At 45.2% G+C, this 19477-nt stretch overlaps 1 protein-coding gene across 1 annotated transcript in view; it reads right to left on the bottom strand.

Annotated features, from left to right (window-relative positions):
- The window catches only part of srp72 (signal recognition particle 72), a 228925-nt gene that overhangs the window by 176386 nt on the left and 33062 nt on the right, over positions 1-19477 (bottom strand). The window contains exons 4-5 of the mRNA XM_059989802.1: positions 7089-7232; positions 1884-1995 (exon numbers count right to left, since the gene is read on the bottom strand). Of these exons, the coding sequence (XP_059845785.1) occupies positions 1884-1995; positions 7089-7232 (256 nt within the window). The remainder of the gene's footprint in view (positions 1-1883; positions 1996-7088; positions 7233-19477) is intronic.

Genomic DNA, 19477 nt, shown 5'->3' with positions numbered 1-19477 from the left:
CAGAGCGGGATAACTGGCTTTCCCTAAGTCTGATCACTCTGACGGGCAACCCTCTAGCCTTCATGTCTGTAGACGCTTCTTCCATTATCTGATACAGTTGGATCCCATCTTCATAAAACACTCGCAGTTTAGCAGGGTACGGAGTTTGGAATCTAATCTTTCCTTTGTTACGTATCCTGTAACTGGATAACTCACCAGCAAAGATAGAGAGGTCCGTTGGAGTCTGATGGCACTATTTTCAAAAGTTTTATTCAAAAGGGGAGCACAAAAAGCAGGGTTAATACAAACATTCAAATCGTATATGGCAGTAAAACTCAATCTAAAACGCAGGTATAGCAATAATCATCATTATGAAATAATCTCGACTGTTGTCTAGGGGATAATATATTGTCCGTTGGAAATATAAAAGTCACTCAGAAGTCTGCAGACTTTTGCCCTCCGGCTGGGTTTCACATGTCTTAGAGGGATCGGTGAAAACGAAAAGAGAACTTGCCCGGGTCTTTACGCAGCCACTCCGTTAAATCAGGGGAGCGTTGTTTTCCCCTTTGTTAGTGCGATGTCTTTCTCGGTATCATCAGTCACCCACTCCCTAGGCCAAAGGAGTTAGGAGCACGCGTGGCGTTGTGCGGCTTCCAGTTCTCTCGGGAGCGTTGAGCGATCGAGTTCTTCGGGAGCGTCTCTCTCTCTGGGGGTACCGCCTCCTGCAGCCCCCTTTTATCTTTACCTGCCGAGTTGTGGCTGTCCATCAAAGTAGGGTGATGCAATCTCCACCCCCACATTGCTCGAGGGTGTTCATGCCCATGATAGTTGTCACATAGCCGGGACATGCACGTGACACAGGTGCCCCTACGAACAATGGTCAAGACCGTTGCGTTGTCTCTCGCTTCTGAGTCCTGAGTTAATAGCGATCTTGCGATTCCCCGGAAGGAGGGGGGCTGCTCCCGCTCCTTCGGCCCCTCAGAGCTGTGGTACCTTCATAACACCTTGCTTTAATATTCGCTTTACTTCAGAGTATTCTTTACGTCTGCAGGACCGCCAGGGGGGAAATCTTGATCGAAATATATCAATTTCCTGTCCAAAAGCACCCTATTCTTTCCCCAGGCCCTTCATAGAATCTCTGCTTTGGTATTGTATCGAAGGAATATAATTACTATTGAGCGTGGCTTATCTTCTCTGTCTTCAGTAGGCTGCGGGTGAGCGCACGATGCACCCTCTCAATTTCAAGCTCCATAGTCAAAGGAATCTCCAGCACATCCTGCAGCAACTTCGGTAGAAACTCCATCATAGACAAACCCTCTGCTCCTTCTGGAACATTGTATATCCTGATATTTTTCCGTCATGATCTTCCCTCCTGGTCAATCAGTTTACTTTCTTGTTGATTTAATATTTTTATCGTCTTACTTGGTATCCGTTCTACGTTTTGCATGTGATCTTCCACGTTCTCAATTCGTGTCTCTGCCACGGCTATTTTTTGATTGATGTTGGCAAGCTCTGACTTGATACTATTTAGTTGCTGTTTTATATCTTTTTGGAATCCCCGTACCTCTTCCAGAATTTTTATTGTATTTGCCGCTTCACCTGAACGAGGCTCACTGTCAGCCTTGCTACCATGCATTCGCATAGGACAGCCACTCGCTGCACCCCTCTCGGCCATAGGCTCCGCAGAGATGCTATTTTAATCTCCATTCTTTTTCCCCATTCTTGCCCCCCCACTTATCAATTCAGATATTTTCGAAAGATCTTATATTTGATGGATTTTTCCCGAGGAGCTATTTACTTAAGCTGCCATTCTGGACGATGACGTCACCAGAACACCACAGTCATTTCTAATATTATTAACATATACTAAGTGTTCATTTTAATTTTTTGCAAACTATACTTACCCTCAGCTTTCTGAAGTTTATTCATAGCCAAAGACAGCTTTCCTTCACCAATCAGTGTGCAAGCAGCATTGTAACACAATTCATAGGAAGTTTCAGGTAGGCCCAAATCCTCCTGTGAAATAAAGTTAAATAGCATTGCACTTTTGCTCTTTCTTTATGCATTACTAATTTAAACACATGCATATCCAAAGATTAAAAGTGCATTTATTATCAAAGAATATATAAACTTAACCTTGAGATTTGTTTGCTTGCAGGCAGTCACAAAAGAAGAACTGAAAAGAATCCAATTTAATAAAGACCAACCACCACCCCCAGTGCCTACAGAGAACGAAAAAAAAACTAAATCTTGCAAACAATAGAAGTGAGCAACAACAGCATTCCGAACCAGTGAGTCTTTGGATTAATTTTTTTTTGTAATTTATCTTTTTTATTGAAGTTCATCATCAAACAAACATTTCCATAGGATGTATTTCAAACATTGTACATATATATCAGAGCCTTTGGATTAAAAGCCCCGGAGTAGCTCAGAGTAGGCCCAAAACCTCAGTATTAGTGGGCCAAGTTGCCATAAAGTTCACAGACATGAAGTACAGCAGCCAGGGACAATCTCACAGTCTTAGTGTCATGGAGAGTTCACACCTCGAGTTCACGTTGCCCTCACTCGTCTCTTCATTGTGGTGATAGTTTACCACAATTTACTTTAAAAAATTGTTATCCATAATGCTTTTAATCTAATTCCTTTGCTTTTGAACCACCAACAACCCGTCACATGCCTTGTAAGTTTCTTAATGTGATGTATAGATTTTTATGTACTGCTACTGCCAAACAATAAATTTCACACTATATGCCAGCGATATTAAACCTGATTCTGATTGTTTGACAGATAACAATATGTAAAACATGGCAAAGCATTTGATAGGATCCAAGATCTCTATCAGAACAGGTGGATCACAAGACTCTGGTTTTCCCCCTGCTCTGCTCACTTTACACTTATGTCTGCGTAGCCAAGCACAGCTCCAATGCCATATACAAGTTTGGCAATGACACCACTGTCACAGGCCAAACCAAAGGTGGTGACATCAGTATTCAGGAGGGAGATGGAAAATCTGGCTGAGTGGTGCCATAACAACAACCTTTTTCTCAATGTCAGCATGACCAAGGAGCTGATATTGACTTCATGAGGAGGAAACCAGAGGTCTGTGAGTCAGTCCTCATCAGAGAATCAAAAGTGGAGAGGGTCAGTAACATTAAATTCCTCTGAGTTACTATTTCGGAGGATCTGTCTTGGACCCAGCACATAATTATGAAGAAAGCACAGCAGCACCTCTACTTCCTTAAGAATTTGCGAAGATTTGGCATGACATCTAAAACCTCTGTAAATGTGTAGTGGAGAGTATACTGACCGTCTGCATTGGAAACACCAATGGCCTTTTATGGCAAAGCCTACAAAAAGTAGTGGAATCAGCCCAGTCCATCACGGGTAAAGCCCTCCCCACCACTGAGCACATGTACACAAAGTGTTATCACTGGAAAGATGCATCCACTATCAAGGACCCCACCACCCAGGACATGCTCTCATCTTGCTGCTGCCATCAGGAAAGTACAGGAGCCTCAAGACTCACACTACAAGGTTCAAGAAGAGTTATTACCTCTCAACCATCAGACTCTTGAACCAAAGGGAATAGCTTCAATTGCCCCAACATTGAAATGTTTCCACAACCAATGGAACACTTTCAAAGGACTCTTCATTTCATATTTTTGGTATTTATTGCTTATTTATTACTAATTATTTTTGTATTTGTAGTTTGCTATCTTCTGCACACTGGTTGAACGCCTATTAATACAGCCTTTCACTGATTCTATTATGGATTTATTGGATATGCCTGCAAGAAAACAAATCGCAGGGTCGGATGTGGTGACATATATATACTTTAACGATAGATTTACTTTAAAGTTTGAACGTAATTGCTGCCCAACTGTATTTTAGTGCAATTTAAGAAATTGTTAAGACAGGTGAACTAGAGCTTTGTGTAGAAAGTTTTAATGAAGGAAATAAACAGAGCAGTGGACTGGATGTCAATCAAATGGGTTAGCATTATGCCATAGATCCATTGCTGTTGTTCATCCTTCGGAGTTGAAGACGACCACGACTTCTGTCAGGTGGAGGGTTTGTGACTGTGGGTCCAGAGGTGACTGGTGAGGCCAATACGGGCCCTGAAAGCTCGCCCACATGTGGGACACATGAGGGTAAGTGCTGCAGTGGAAGTGGAGGTAGCTCGAGCCTTGCACGCGACACGTTTCCTCTAAGCCTCTGAGGTGCCTCTGATTTCTGCTGCATATGCTCCTTTAGTGGTCCTGCTCCACCAGGTTGGGTGGTCCAGAGTAAGCGATTCCCAGCTACTGGGATTGATGTTGAGGTCTTTGAGGGACACTGAGGCAGTCTTTGAAACATTTCTTCTGCCCTCTGAGCGCTTGCCCTGGCTCAGCTCTCCATACAGCAGCTGTTTTGGTAGTCGACTGTCAGACATCCTGACAACGTGGCCAACCCATCTGGCTCGGGCTTTCTGCAGGAGAGTGTAGACGCTGTGGGTGCTAGCCCGCTCCAGGACCTCCGTGTCTGGGACTTCGTCCTGCCATCATACGTGGAGAAGTCTGCGGAGGCAGCTCAAGTGGAAGTGGTTGAGCTGTTTAGTGTGTCTGCTGTAGACAGTCCAGGTCTCGCTGGCATAGAGGAGAGTGGTGAGAACCACTGCTCGGTAGACCTTCAGCTTGGTGGTAAGGCTGAGTCCTCTCCGCTCCCATACATTCTCACGGAGTCTCCCAAAGGCGGCACTGGCTTTGGCAATTCTGTTGCTGATCTCTGCATCTATGTTCACATAAGTAAAGCTGTCAACTGCCAGTAGCTTCTGCCCCTTTACTGTGATGTGTGGTTCCTGGTAGGGCTTTCCGGGTGCGGGCTGGTACATAACTTTGGTCTTTTTGGTGCTGATTGTAAGTCCAAAGTTGTCACTGGCTTGTGAGAAGCAGTCCATTTCTCGCTGCATCTTCTGCTCTGTGCTGGCGTTGAGGGCGCAATCATCAGTGAATAAGAGGTTTCTGATGACGGTCTCCTTTACCTTTGTAACAGCCTACAGACACCGGAGGTTGAATAGCCCACTGCCAGTCCTGTATCTGATGTGTATACCATCCTGACAATCGCGAAAGGCATCATTCAGCATAGCAGAGAAGACCATGCTAAAGACTGTAGGGGCGAGAACGCATCCTTGCCTCACACCGTTCTTCACTGGGAACGCTTCTGACTCGTCACCATCATCCAAAACTTTCACCATCATGCCATCGTGGAACTGCCAAACAATCGTGATGAACCTGCTAGGGCAGCCAAACTTCTCCATTATCTTCCATAAGCCATCTCTGCTGACCCTATCAAATGCCTTGGTCAGATCGACGAAGGTCATAAAGAGGTCGCTGTGCTGCTCTTGACATTTTTCCTGGAGTTGGCGTGCAGCAATTATCATGTCAACAGTTCCACGCTCTGCACAGAAGCCACACTGGCTTTCTGGGAAGAGACCTTGCTCAAGGTGTTGGAGAAGCCAATTAAGCAGGACGCGAGCCAAGATTTTCCCAGCTATGGACAGGAGGGAGATGCCTCAGTGATTGTCACAAGACTGGCAGTTGCCTTTCCTCTTGTAGATGTGGACTATGCTGGCATCTTTCAACTGTTGCAGGACCTTTCCTTCGTTCCACATAGACTGGAAGAGCTCAGTCAGCTTCTGCATCATGAATGGACCTCCTGCTTTGTAGACTTCAGCAGGGATTGCATCTGATCCTGGTGCTTTGCTGCAAGAAAGTTGCCTGATGGCTTTTCTGTGGGGAGGCTGTCAAGGTCCAGGTTGATCTCCACCTGAGGTAGGCGAGCAATGGCCTCATCGCTGATTTCGGCAGGGCGGTTGAGGGCCTGGTTTACCAATCTAGATTACCAATCTACAGACTCACACGGCCACCTTGACTAATCCTACCACCATGCATCCTAGAGGAACTCCATAGTGCCATAGATCCATACAAGCTACAGACTCCCACAACCACCTTGCTACTCCTACCACACTGGATCCTGAAAGAGCTTCATCCCATCCTCTCAGTTTCTCCACCTATATCAAGTGCACCATGCAAATGCATGGTCAGGCATTTTACACGAGAGCCTCTGAAATGTCATCATTCTTTCTGAAACATGGTATTTACATGGGAAATGGTAGGGCATTGAAGAATGCAGTAGAACAGAGTGATCTAGGAATAATGGTGCATAGTTCCCTGAAGGTGGAATCTCATGTAGATAGGGTGGTGAAGTTTTGGTATGTTGGCCTTTATAAATCAGAGCATTGAGTATAGGAGTTGGGATGTAATGTTAAAATTGTACAAGGCATTGGTAAGGCCGAATTTGGAGTATTGTGTACAGTTCTGGTCACCGAATTATAGGAAAGATGTCAACAAAATTGAGAGAGTACAGAGAAGATTTACTAGAATGTTACCTGGGTTTCAGCACCTAAGTTACAGGGAAAGGTGGAACAAGTTAGGTCTTTATTCTTTGGAGCACAGAAGGTTGAAGGGGGACTTGATAGAGGCATTTCAAATTATGAGGGGGATAGATAGAGTTGACGTGGATAGGCTTTTTCCATTGAGAGTAGAGGAGATTCAAACAAGAGGACATGAGTTGAGAGTTAGGGGGCAAAAGTTTAAGGGTAACACGAGGGGGAATTTCTTTACTCAGAGAGTGGTAGCTGTGTGGAACGAGCTTCCAGTACAAGTGGTAGAGGCAGGTTTGGTATTGTCATTTAAAGTAAAATTGGATAGGTATATGGACAGGAAAGGAATGGAGGGTTATGGGCTGAGTGCGGGTCAGCGGGACTAGGTGAGAGTAAGCATTCAGCACGGACTTGAAGGGCCAGGATGGCCTGTTTCCGTGCTGTAACAGTTATATGGTTATTATAATATAGCTTCCTTCCATCAGAGTTAAGAGGACTTAACCACATTTCATGTTTGGCAACATCTCTGCTCTCACCCCTTCTCCTCCGAGATAGAACAAAGATCAAGATGCTTTGCTCCTCAACTTCATGCAAAAAATAAATTACACACAAAATCTCAGCATTAAACTATAAAAGATGACAATAGAAAGCAATACACCTCTTTAAAGAGGTAAATTCTCATACTTACAGGGTATGAATCTTGCCAAGTGCTTAAAGCTGCCACAACTGCAGAAAGATTGGTTTTCCTTTCCTCTTCATAGTCATCTTGTGAATTCCGAATTAAATCACGATAAACTGTTAAGCAGTCTTCATACCGTTCCAATCTGTACAACTGAATTTGCAGAAGAGGTGAAGTTGACTATAGAAATTAAAGATGCTTTTATTCCAGTAAAGATCTCAAACTGATTTGTTAAAAATATTTTCAAGGGATATGAAGACATTTGGTAAGTTGCTTATTCTCTATCCCTATTTGCTCAACAAGGGAGAAATCAAAAATCAACCATTTTGATGGGCCTGTAGTCACAACCATTCGAGAATAAATCATAGAGCACGAAAGCCAATTATATCCATCTTAGGCGTGTTAACCGGCCACACTAACCTGTTTTCTTGCACAAGGTTCGTGTTGTGCAATGTTTTGCTTATTTCATTCTCTGTCTAAATATCTCTTATAACAATTAGATCTTAAGAAATGGGAGCAAAATTAGACTACTCAGCACATCAAGACGGCTCTGCCATTCCATCATGGCTGATTTATTATCCCCCAACACCTTTCTCCCCATAACCTTTGACATCCTGTCTAATCAAGAAACCTTCAACCTCTGTTTTAGATGTACCCTATGACTTCGCCTCCACAGCCATTTGTAGCAATGAATTCCACAGATTCACCACCCTATGGCTAAAGAAATTCCTCCACATCTCTGTTCTAAAGGGACATCGCTCTATTCTGAGGCTATACCCTCTGGACTGGGACTCACCCACTATAAGAAACAATGTCTCTACATTCACCCTATCTAGGCCTTTCAATATTCAATGGGTTTCAATGAGATCCACATTCTCCCCCACATTCTTCTAAAGCCAAGCAAATGCAGGCCCAAACACTGTTCATGGGTTAACCCTTTCATTCCCAGAACCATTCTCATGAATCTCCCCTGGAACTTTGCCAATGCCAGCACATCTTTTCTTAAATAAGGGGCCCAAAACAGCTCATTATACCCAAGTGCAGTCTGACCAATGCCTTATAAAACCTCAGCATCACATCCTTGATCTTGTAAGTCCATAAGATACAGGAGCAGAATCCGGCTATTTGGACCATCAAATTTGCTCTGCCATGGCTGATCCAAATTTCCTCTCAGCCCCAATCTCCTGCCATCTAATAGATAGTCAGCAAAGAGTACCTCTATAGACATTCCCCTCAAAAATAAATATACAACTTTGGATACTGTTGTGGGGGATGACCTCCGAGGGGAATGCCATGGAGACCAGGTTATTGACAGTAAGCATGGGTCCATGGTGCAGAAGGGAGCAGTAGTAATAGGAGACTCGATAGTCAGGGAACAGACAGGAGATTCTGTGGACATCAATGGAACACCCAGATGGTATGTTGCCTCTCAGGTGCCAGGGTCAGCGACGTCTGGATCACATCGACAACATTTTGGAGAGAGAGTGAGAGCAGTCAGATGTCTTGGTACATATTTGTACAAATGACATAGGAAGGAAAAACAAACAGAAAGAAGAATTTAGAGACCTAAGTAGAAAGCTGATGTTACGAATGTGGAGCAACTCTGATGGGCCGAAGGGTGCAAAGTCGCCCCCTCCTTTTTGAGAATTGCAAGATCGCTATTATTTCGGGTCTGATACCCAGGAAATGAGAGAGATACACATCATGTCAGTAATGAGAGAGAGAGAGAGACGCAGGATAACAGAAAAGGCAGTTGTTATTGACAACGCAGGAATACACAAAAAGTGGAATGTCTCCTAACAAAAGCGGAACCACTGATTACTGCTATTGTCTCTTGGAGAAGGAATTGTGTATTGAATACTGTACTATTCATTGAAACCCCTCAGGGGGCAACCAGAGTGGTCTGGTTGAGGGATTGCATCATCCCAACCTGACTGACATCTGAGACCCCATAAGTGAGGATAAAAGTCGGGTCTGGAGAACACCCCTCAGACGCACCAGGAGAAATGCTACAAGATCGGTGGGGGGCTTGGGTGTGTGTCCATCTTTGCCTGGCTGACGAGTTCTCCACGGAACGGTCTAGCTAAAGGACGGATACGGATCAAGATCGTAACAAGGAAAGTCGGCAAGTTTTTCTCTCTTTCTCTCTCTCTCTCCAACAACTGCCACATGGTGATCAGCAACGACTGCAGCCTGTATGAACTGAACTGAACATTATATTTCCATCGGACAATTCATTATCCCCTAGACAATGATAGAGCTTATTTCTTATTGATTATTATTATAATACCTGCACTTTTAGGTTTAGTATTGACGACGTATATTATCTGTATATTTGCATTGATATTATTTTTGTGTATTTTTAGTAATAAATACTGTTAAAAATAGTATCATCAGACTTCAACAGCTACTCCTATCTTTGCTGGTAAGACACCCAGTTACGAGGTTCGTGACACTGAGAAGGAAGGGCCTCCAGGGTAGTAGTTATTGGATTGTTGCCTGCGTCATGCACCAGTGAGGGTAGAAACAGGACGATTTGGCAAATAAATGCATGGCTGAAAAGCTGGTACAGGGGGCAGGGCTTCAGGTTCTTGAATCATTTGGATCTTTTCTGGGGAAGGCATGAAATGTTCAAAAGTGATGGGTTGCACCCAAACCCGAGGGGAACCAATATTCTCATAGGCAGGTTTGTTTGAGCTATCAGGGAGAATTTAAGCTAATTTGGTGGAATGTTCGTTTGATGATGAACTTCAATAAAAAAAATTACAATAAAAAGCTAATTTGGCGGGGGGGGGGGGGGGGGGGTTTGAAAACCAAAGTGAAGAGACTCAGGATGGTAAAAAAGCAAAGATAGTGTGCAAACAGGCAGATGATAGAACATAATCACAGCCAGCAGAGTGAGTATCAGTGCACTAAGGATGCAGAATCAAAATGAGTAGCAAATACCATTCTCAAAGAGTTATATCTTAATGCACGGAGTATAAGAAATAAGGTGGATGATCTTGTTGCACTATTACAGATTGTCAGGAATGATGTTGTGGCCATTACTAAATTGTGGTTTGTAGTTTGATGGTTGTAGTTGGGAACTGAATGTCCTAGGTTAGAATCATAGAAAACCTACAGCACAATAGTGGCCCTTCAGCCCAGAAAGCTGTGCCAAACGTGTCCTTACCTGAGAAATTACCTAGGGTTACCCATAGCCCTCTATTTTTCTGAGCTCCATATACCTGTCCTGGAGTCTCTGAAAAGACCCTATCAAATCTGCCCCCACTACTGACACCAGCAGCTCATTCCACGCACTCACCACTCTCTGCGTAAAAAACTTACCCCTGACATCTCCTCTGTGCCTACTTCCAAGCACCTTAAAACTGTGCCCTCTCATGCTAGCCATTTCAGCCCTAGGAAAAAACCTCTGACTATCCACACGAACAATGCCTCTCTTTTGTTTTTACAACAAAGCAAAAATTAGTAGAAAGTCAGAGAACTGGTAAGCTTTTAAAAACCTACACAGAGCAACAAAATGATTCATTAAGAGGGAAAGCATGAAATATGAAAGCATGCTAGCAAACAATATTAAAGTGGAAAGTAAAAGTTTTATCGTATGTAAAAAATAAAGATGAGAGATAAGAGTAGCTATAGAACTGCTAAAATATGAAGCCAGAGAAATAATAACAGGGGCCAAGGAAATGGCAGATGAACTAAACAAGTATTTTGCATCAGACTTCACTGTGGGAGACAGTAACAGTGTGCCAGATGTTGAAGGGTGTGAGGGAAGAGAAGTGAGTGCAGTTACTATTACAAGGGATCTGAAAGACGTAAAGGGACATAAGTCAACCAGGCCAGATAAACTGCACCCTAGGATTCTGAAAGAGGTAGCGGTAGACATTGTGGTGGCATTAGTAATGATCTTTCAAAAGTCAATGTTCTCTGGCATAGTGCCAGAGGGCTGGAAAATTGCAAATGTCAGTCCATTCTCAGAAAGGAGGAAGGCAGCATAAAAGAAATTATAGACCAGTTAGACTGACCTCAGTGGTTGGGAAGATGTTAGTCATTGGTTAAGGATGAGGTTATAGAGTACTTGGTGATAGAGGAGAAGATTCCAGATGTTAAAAGGCCTGAACAGATTAGATATGGCAAAATTATTTCCCATGGCTAGGGAGTTCAGGACAAGAGGGCACGACTTCAAAATTGAAGGATGTCTATTTTGAACAGAGATGCAGAGAAATTACTTTAGTCAGAGAGTGGTAAATCTGTGGAATTTGTTGCCATGAGCGGCTGTGGAGGCCAAATCATTGGGTACACTTATGACAAAGATAGATAGGTTCTTAATTAGCCAGGATATCAAAGGGTATGAGGAGAAGGCAGGTGAGCGGGGATGACTGGAAGAATTGGATCAGCCCATGATTGAATGGTGGAGCAGACTCAATGGGCCAAATGGCCTACTTCTGCTCCTATATCTTATGATAGGATAAAGTCGGGATGGTCTCCTTAAGCAAAAATCTTGCCCGATGAACCTATTGGAATTCTCTGAGGAGATTACATCTAGGATAGATAAAGGGAATGCAATAGATGTTGTATATTTGACTTTCAGAAGGCCTTTGACAAGCTGCCACACATGAGACTACTTCCCAAGTTAAGAGCCCATGGCATTACAGGAAAGCCACTGGCATAGTTAGAGCATTGGCTGATTGGTAGGAGGTAGAGAGTGGGAACAAAAGGATCCTTTTTTGGTTGGCTGTCAGTGATCCTTAGTGTTCCACAGGGGTCAGTGCTGGGACCGCTTTTTTTTATGCTGTAGATCAATGATTTAGATGATGGAATAGATGACTTTGTAGACAAGGTAAGTGGGCAAGAGAACAGAAAATGAAACTCAAAGTTGGAAAATGCATGGTCATGCACTTTGGTGGTAGAACTAAATTTCCAGACCATTTTCTAAATGGGGAGCAAATCTAAAAGTTTGAGATGCAGAGGGACTTGGGAGTCCTTATGCAGAACACATAGAAACATAGAAAACCTGCAGCACAATACAGGTTCTTCGGCCCAAAAAGCTGCGCCAAACATGTCCCTACCTTTGAACTACCTAGGTTTTATCCATAGCCAGCTATTTTTCTAAGCTCCACGTAGTCATCCAGGAGTCTCTTAAAAGACCCTATCATTTCCGCCTCCACCACTGCTGCCAGCAGCCCATTCCATGCACTCACTACTCTCTGCGTAAAAAAACTTATCCCTGACATCTGATTGGATAGGTATATGGACAGGAAAGGAATGGAAGGTTATGGGCTGAGTGCAGGTCAGTGGGACTAGGTGAGAATAAGCCTTCTGCAAGGACTAGAAGAGCCGAGATGGCCTGTTTCCGTGCTGTAATTGTTCTATGGTTATATGATTATATCTACTCTGTACCTACTTCCAAGCACCTTAAAACTATGCCCTCTCGTGCTAGCCATTTCAGCCCTGGGAAAAAGCCTCTGACTATCCACATGATCAATGCCTCTCATCATCTTGTACGCCTCTAGCAGGTCACCTCTCCTCCTCCATCGCTCCAAGGAGAAAAGGTCCAACCTATTCTCATAAAGCATGCTCCCCAATCCAGGCAACATCCTTGTAAATCTCCATTGCACCCTTTCTATGGCTTCCACCTCCTTCCTGTAGTGTGGAGACCAGAAATGAGCACAGTAGTCCAAGTGAGGTCTGACCAGGGTCCTATATAGCTGCAACACTATCTCTCGGCTCTTAAACTCAATCCCACGATTGATGAAGGGCAAAGCACCATATGCCTTCTTAACCACAAAGCAGCTTTGAGTGTCCCATGTACTCAGACTCCAAGATCCCTCTGATCCTCCACATTGCCAAGAGTCTTACCATTATTACATTCTGCCATCATATTTAACCTACCAAAATGAACCACCTCACACTTATTTGGGTTGAACTCCTGCCACTTTTCAGTCCAGTTTTGCATCCTATCAATGTCCCACTATAACCTTTGACAGTCCTCCACACTATCCACAACACCCCCAACCTTTGTGTCATCAGTAAATTTACTAACCCATCCCTCCACTTCCTTATCCAAATCATTTATAAAAATCACAAAGAGTAGGAGTCTCAGAAGAGATCCCTGAGGCACACCACTGGTCACCGACCTCCATGCAGAATATGACCCATCTACAACCACTCTTTGCCTTCTGTGGGCAAGCCAGTTCTAGAACCACAAAGCAATGTCCCCTTGGATCCCATGCCTCCTTACTTTTTCAAAAAGCCTTGCATGAGGTACCCCATCAAATGTAATGCTAAAATCCATATACATTACTGTTATGTACCCCCCAGGGTTCATTTTATCTGTGGACTGTCACTTTAAAACGCCAAGATCCTTTTTAGATCTTTCTCATTTCTTCAAATTTGGCCTTTTTCCAATTTAGAACCTCAACCCGAGGACCAGATCTATCTTTATCCATGATCAAGTTGAAACTAATGGTGTTATGATCACTGGAAGCAAAGTGTTCCCCTACACACATTTCCATCACCAGTCCTAACTCATTTTCTAATACTCTAACCTGTCTAGACCTTTAACAGTATGGGAGTCCCAATCAATACACGGAAAATTAAAATCCCCTACTATCACAACTTTGTTTTCTGCAGTTGTCTGCTTTCTCTCTGCAGATTTGCTCCTCCAATTCTCACTGACTATTTGGTGGTCTGTAATACAACCCCATTAATGTGGTCATACCTTTCCAGTTTCTCAGCTCCACCCATATGGTCGATAGACAAGCCCTCTAATCTGTCCTGCCTGAGCACTGCTGTAACATTTTCCCTGACTATCAATGCCACTCCCCCCCCAACCCTTCATCCTTCTGCCTCTATCACATCCAAAACATCGGAACCCTGGAACATTAAGCTGCCAGTCCTGCCCCTCCTAAAGTCAAGTTTCACTAATGGCTGTAATGTCATAATTCCACGTGTCAATCCACACCCTCAGCTCATTAGCCTTCCCCACAATACTCCTCGCATTGAAATAAACACACCTCAGAACATAATTACCACCACACACAAACCTATTTCTGACTTTGCATGAACTTTCAACATCATTTATCTTCAGCCCCGCTCCACTACCTACTCTGGCACTCTGGTTCCCATCCCCCTGCATATCTAGTTTAAACTCTTCCCCCCCCCCACCCCCATTAGCACTAGCAAACCTCCCTGCAAGGATATTGGTCCCCTTGTAGTTCAGCTGTAACCCGTCTCTCTTGTACAGGTCCAACCTGACCCAGAAGAGGTCCCAATGATCCTGAAATCTGAAACCCTGCCCCCTACACCAGTTCCTCAGCCACATGTTCATCCTGCAGAGCATCCTATTCTTCCCCTCACTGGCACATGGCACAGGTAGCAATCCTGAGATTACCACCCACGTGTTCCTGCTTTTTAACTTCCTACCAAGCTCTCTATACTCACTCTTCAGGACCTCCTCACTCTTTCTTCCTACGTCATTGATATTGATGTGTACCATGACATCTGGCGGCTCACCCTCCTATTTCAGAATGCTGTGCACACAATCAGAGACATCACTGATGCTGGCACCCGGGAGGCAACAAACCAACCAGGAGTCTCTGTCAGGACCACAGAATCTCCTGTCTGTACCTCTAACTATCGAGACCCGAATCACTACTGCTCCCTTCTTCTTCCCCCCACCCCCCACCCTTCTGCGCTGCAGAACCGGACTCAGTGCCCGAGATCCCGCAGCTTGTCCCAGGTAAGTCATCCCTCCCCCAACAGTATCCAAATTGGTATTCTTGTTGTTGAGGAGAATGGCCACAGGGGAGCCCTGCTCTTCCATCCCTTTCCCCTTCCCTCGCTTGACGGTAACCCAATTATCTATGCACTGCTCCGTTGGCGTAACTACCTCCCTGAAACTACTATCTATAAACTTCTCATTCTCCCGACTGATCCAGAGGTCATCTAGCTCCTACTCCAATTCCCTAATGCGGCTTGTTGGGAGCTGCATCTGGATGCACTTCTTGCAGGAGTCATCGTCAGGGACACTGGAGGTCTCCCAGACTTCCTATATCCTGCAAGAGGAGCATTCCAACATCCTGCCTGGTATTCTCTCTATTCTAGGCAAACAAAACAAAACTTACCATCACCTGCCCTCACCTCTGCCTGTTCACGCTGAAGCCTGTTGAGCTAAAGCCGTTTCACTCTGACTCAGTCCACTCCGACGGCCACTGTATATGGTGGTCTTTTTTTTAAACTTTGGAGTGCTACGTCACGCACCTGCGCAGTCTAGCCTCTTTTCCCCAATCAATTTTTTAAAAATGGCTTCTCTGCAAGATACCTTTACTTCTTCACCCTCCACCTCTTGCTTCAATTTAAACCAGTGTTGAAAAATTCCTCTCCTTTTTAAACCTTTGGCGCCCTACGTCACGTGCCTGCACAGTCTAGCCTCTTTTCCCCACTCAGTTAAAAAGAAATGGCTTTTCTCTGAGATGCCTTTACTACTTCACTCTCCACCTCTTGCTCCGATTGTAGAATTACTTGTAGAATGCCTTGGGGTTTTCCTTAATCCTGTCCGCCAAGGCCTTCTCATGGCCCCTTCTGGCGCTCTTAATTTCATTCTTAAGCTCCTTCCTGCTAGCCTTATGGTCTTCTAAATTCCTATCATTACCTAGTTTTTTGAACCTTTCATAAGTTCTTCTTTTCTTCTTGACTAGATTAACAACAGCCTTTGTACACCATGGTTCCTGTACCCTACCATCATTTCCGTGTCTCATTGGAACGTACCTACTCCGAACCCCACGCAAATATCCCCTGAACATTTGCCACATTTCTTCTGTACGTTTCCCTGAGAACGTATGCTTCCAATTTAAGCTTCCTATTTCCTTCCTGAAAGTCTCAAAATTCCTCTTATTACAATTAAATGCTTTTCTAACTTGTCTGTTCCTATCCCTCTCCAATAGAATTGTGATCACTTTCTCCAAAATGCTCTCCCACTGAGAGATCTGACACCTAACCAAGTTCATTTCCCAATACCACATCAAGTACAGCCTCTCCTCACGTAGGCTTATCTGCATATTGTGTCAAGAAACCTTCATGAACACACCTAACAAACTCTACCCCATCTAAGCCCCTCACTCTAGGGACATGCCAAGCAACAACTGGAAAATTAAAATCTCCCACAACAACAACCCTGTTAATATTACTCCTTTCCAGAATCTGTCTCCCTATCTGCTCCTCTATGTCCCTGTTACTACTGGGTGGTCTATAAAAAACACCCAGTAGAGTTATTAACCCTTCTTATTCCCAACTTCTACCCACACAGGCTCCATAGACAACCCCTCCATGACTTCCTCCTTTTCTGCAGCCGTGACACTATCTCTGATCAACAGTGCCACGCCCATCACCTCCTTTGCCTCCCTCCCTATCCTTTCTGAAGCATCTCAAGCCCTACACTTGAAGTAGCCATTCCTGCCCCCGCAACATCCAAATCTCTGTAATGGCCACAACATCATAGCTTCAAGTGCTGATCCACGCTCTAAGCTCATCTGCTTTAACACTCCTCGCATTAAAATAGAAACAACTCAAACCATCAGTCTAAGCTCGTCCCTTTCCTATTACCTGATTCTCTATCACCTTGTTTCGAGCGGACAGGGACACAGCTCTCTCCAGTAAAACCCGCGGTGGTGGCTTGTGTGTTTACATCAATACGGAATGGTGCAAGAACTCTGTGCTGGTTTCCAGATACTGCTCATCCCTAGTGGAGTTTGTGGCTGTTAGATGCAGGCCATTTTATTTGCCACAGGAATTCACCACTGTTCTCATGGTCAGTGTCTACATTCCCCCAGCGCCAATGCTAAGGAGGAACTCTGTGAACTGTACAGGGCGATAAGCGAACTGCAGAACGCACACTCTGATGGACTGTTTATTGCCGCCGGTGATTTTAACCATGTGAACCTTAAGTCAGTGCTCCCCAAATTCCATCAGTAGGTGGACCTTGCAACAAGGGGGGAGAACATGTTGGACCTGGTTTACACAAACATCCCCGATGCATACCGGACAGAGCCCCGTCCCCACCTTGATTACTCAGACCACAACTCTAATATACTAATCCCAGCATAGAGACCACTTGTCAGGTGCTCCAGACCAGCTCTGAAGCAGGTGAAAACCTGGCCAGCAGAAGCCATATCTGCCCTTCAAGACTGCTTTGAGCACACTGACTGGCACATGTTCCGGGAGGCTGCATGCAACTGAAGGCAATTCTACCAACTTAAGAGTACACGGCATCAGTGACTAGCTACATCAGCAAGTGCATTGATGACATCACTGTGGCCAAGACCATCACTTCACACACTAACCAGAAGCCATGGATGACTGCGGAGGTGCGTACACTGCTGAGGACCCAAGTCTCCAGCTTCAGAGCAGGCAACAAGGCAGCCATAACAACAGCGAGGGCCAAACTGTCCCAGGCCATCAGAGAGGCAAAGTGTACACACACCCAGCGAATCCACAGCCACTTCCAGGACAGCGGCGACACGCGGTGCATGTGGAAGGGCATTCAGGACATCACCAATTACAGGACAACATCACCTGACTGTGTGAGTGATGCCTCCCTCCCAGATGTGCTGAATAACTTCTATGCTCTTTCTGAGGTGCAAAATGTGGTGGCGAGGAAGTCCACCCCACCTACAAATGACCAGGTGCTGTGTCTCACCGTGGCCAATGTGAGAAGAACCCTGTGCAGGGTCAACCCATGGAAGGCTGCTGGACCAGACAACATCCCTGGTAGAGTGCTTAGAGGATGCGCAGAGCAGCTATAAGATGTTCTCACTGACATCTTCAACATCTCCCTGAGCAGCGCCACCGTTCCAACGTGCTTCAACACCACCATCATCGCTCCCATGCTGAAGAAATCTTCAGTGTCCTGCCTAAATGACTACCATCCCGTTGCACTCACATCCATCATCATGAGACAAACACGAGGAGATCTGCAGATGCTGGAAATTCAAGCAACACACACAAAATGCTGGTGGAACGCAGCAGGCCAGGCAGCATCTATAGGGAGAAGCGCTGTCAACGTTTCGGGCCGAGACCCTTCGTCAGGAATAACTGAAAGGAAAGACAGTAAGAGATTTGAAAGTAGGAGGGATAGTGGAAAATGCAAAATGATAGAAGACCAGAGGGGGTGGGGTGAAGCTGAGAGGCGGAAAGGTGATTGGCAAAAGGGATACAGAGCTAGAGAAGGGAAAGGATCATGGGACAGGAGGCCTAGGGAGAAAGAAAGGGGGAGGGGAGCACCAGAGGGAGATGGAGAACTGACAGAGTGATGGGCAGAGAGAGAAAGTAAAAAAAGGAGGGGAAAAAAAACTAAATACATCAGGGATGGGGTAAGAAGGGGAGGAGGGGCATTAACGGAAGTTAGAGAAGTCAATGTTCATGACATCAGGTTGGAGGCTACCCAGTCGGTATATAAGGTGTTGTTCCTCCAACCTGAGTGTGGCTTCATCTTGACAGTAGAGGAGGCCATGGATAGACATATCAGAATGAGAATGGGACGTGGAATTAAATTATGCAGCCACTGGGAGATCCTGCTTTTTCCAGCAGACAGAGCGTAGGTGTTCAGCGAAACGGTCTCCCAGTCTGCGTCGGATCTCACCAATATATAAAAGGCAACACTGGGAGCACCGGACGCCGTATACCACACCAGCCAACTCACAGGTAAAGTGTTGCCTCACCTGGAAGGACTGTCTGGGGCCCTGAATGGTGGTGAGGGAGGAAGTGTAAGGGCAGGTGTAGCACTTGTTCTGTCATCATGAACTGTTTCGAGAGGCTCGTCATGAGGCACATCAAGACCCTGCTGCCCCCCTCACTGGACCTCTTGCAGTTTGCGTACCATCCCAACCGTTCAACAGACGCTGCCATTGCCATCACCCTCCACCTGGCCCTAACTCACCTGGACAAAAAAGACATGTTATGTTTGAATGCTGTTCATAGACTTCAGTTCAGCATTCAACACAATCATCCCTCAGAAACTGATTGGAAAGCTGTGCCTGCTGGGCTTGAGCTGGCCCTCTGCAACTGGATACTAGACTTCCTGACTGGGAGAGCTAGTCAGTCCGGATCAGAGGCGCATCTCCAACACCATCACATTGAGCACAGGCACCCCCCAGGGCTGTGTGCTCAGTCCACTGCTGTTCACTCTGCTGACCCATGACTGTGCTGCAACACACAGTTCGAACCATATCATCAAGTTCGCTGATGACATGACTGTGGTGGGTCTCATCAGCAAGAACAAGTCAGCTTACAGAGAGGAGGTGCAGCGCCTAATGGACTGGTGTAGAGCCAACAAGCTGTCTCTGAATGTGAACAAAACAAGAGATGGTTGTTGACTTCAGGAGGGTACGGAGCGACCACTC

The sequence above is a fragment of the Hypanus sabinus genome, chromosome 14 (genome assembly GCF_030144855.1).
Source record: "Hypanus sabinus isolate sHypSab1 chromosome 14, sHypSab1.hap1, whole genome shotgun sequence".
NCBI classification, from domain to species: domain Eukaryota; kingdom Metazoa; phylum Chordata; class Chondrichthyes; order Myliobatiformes; family Dasyatidae; genus Hypanus; species Hypanus sabinus.
Note: the sequence above shows the minus strand (reverse complement) of the source record. Positions and strands in the feature narration are given on the sequence as shown.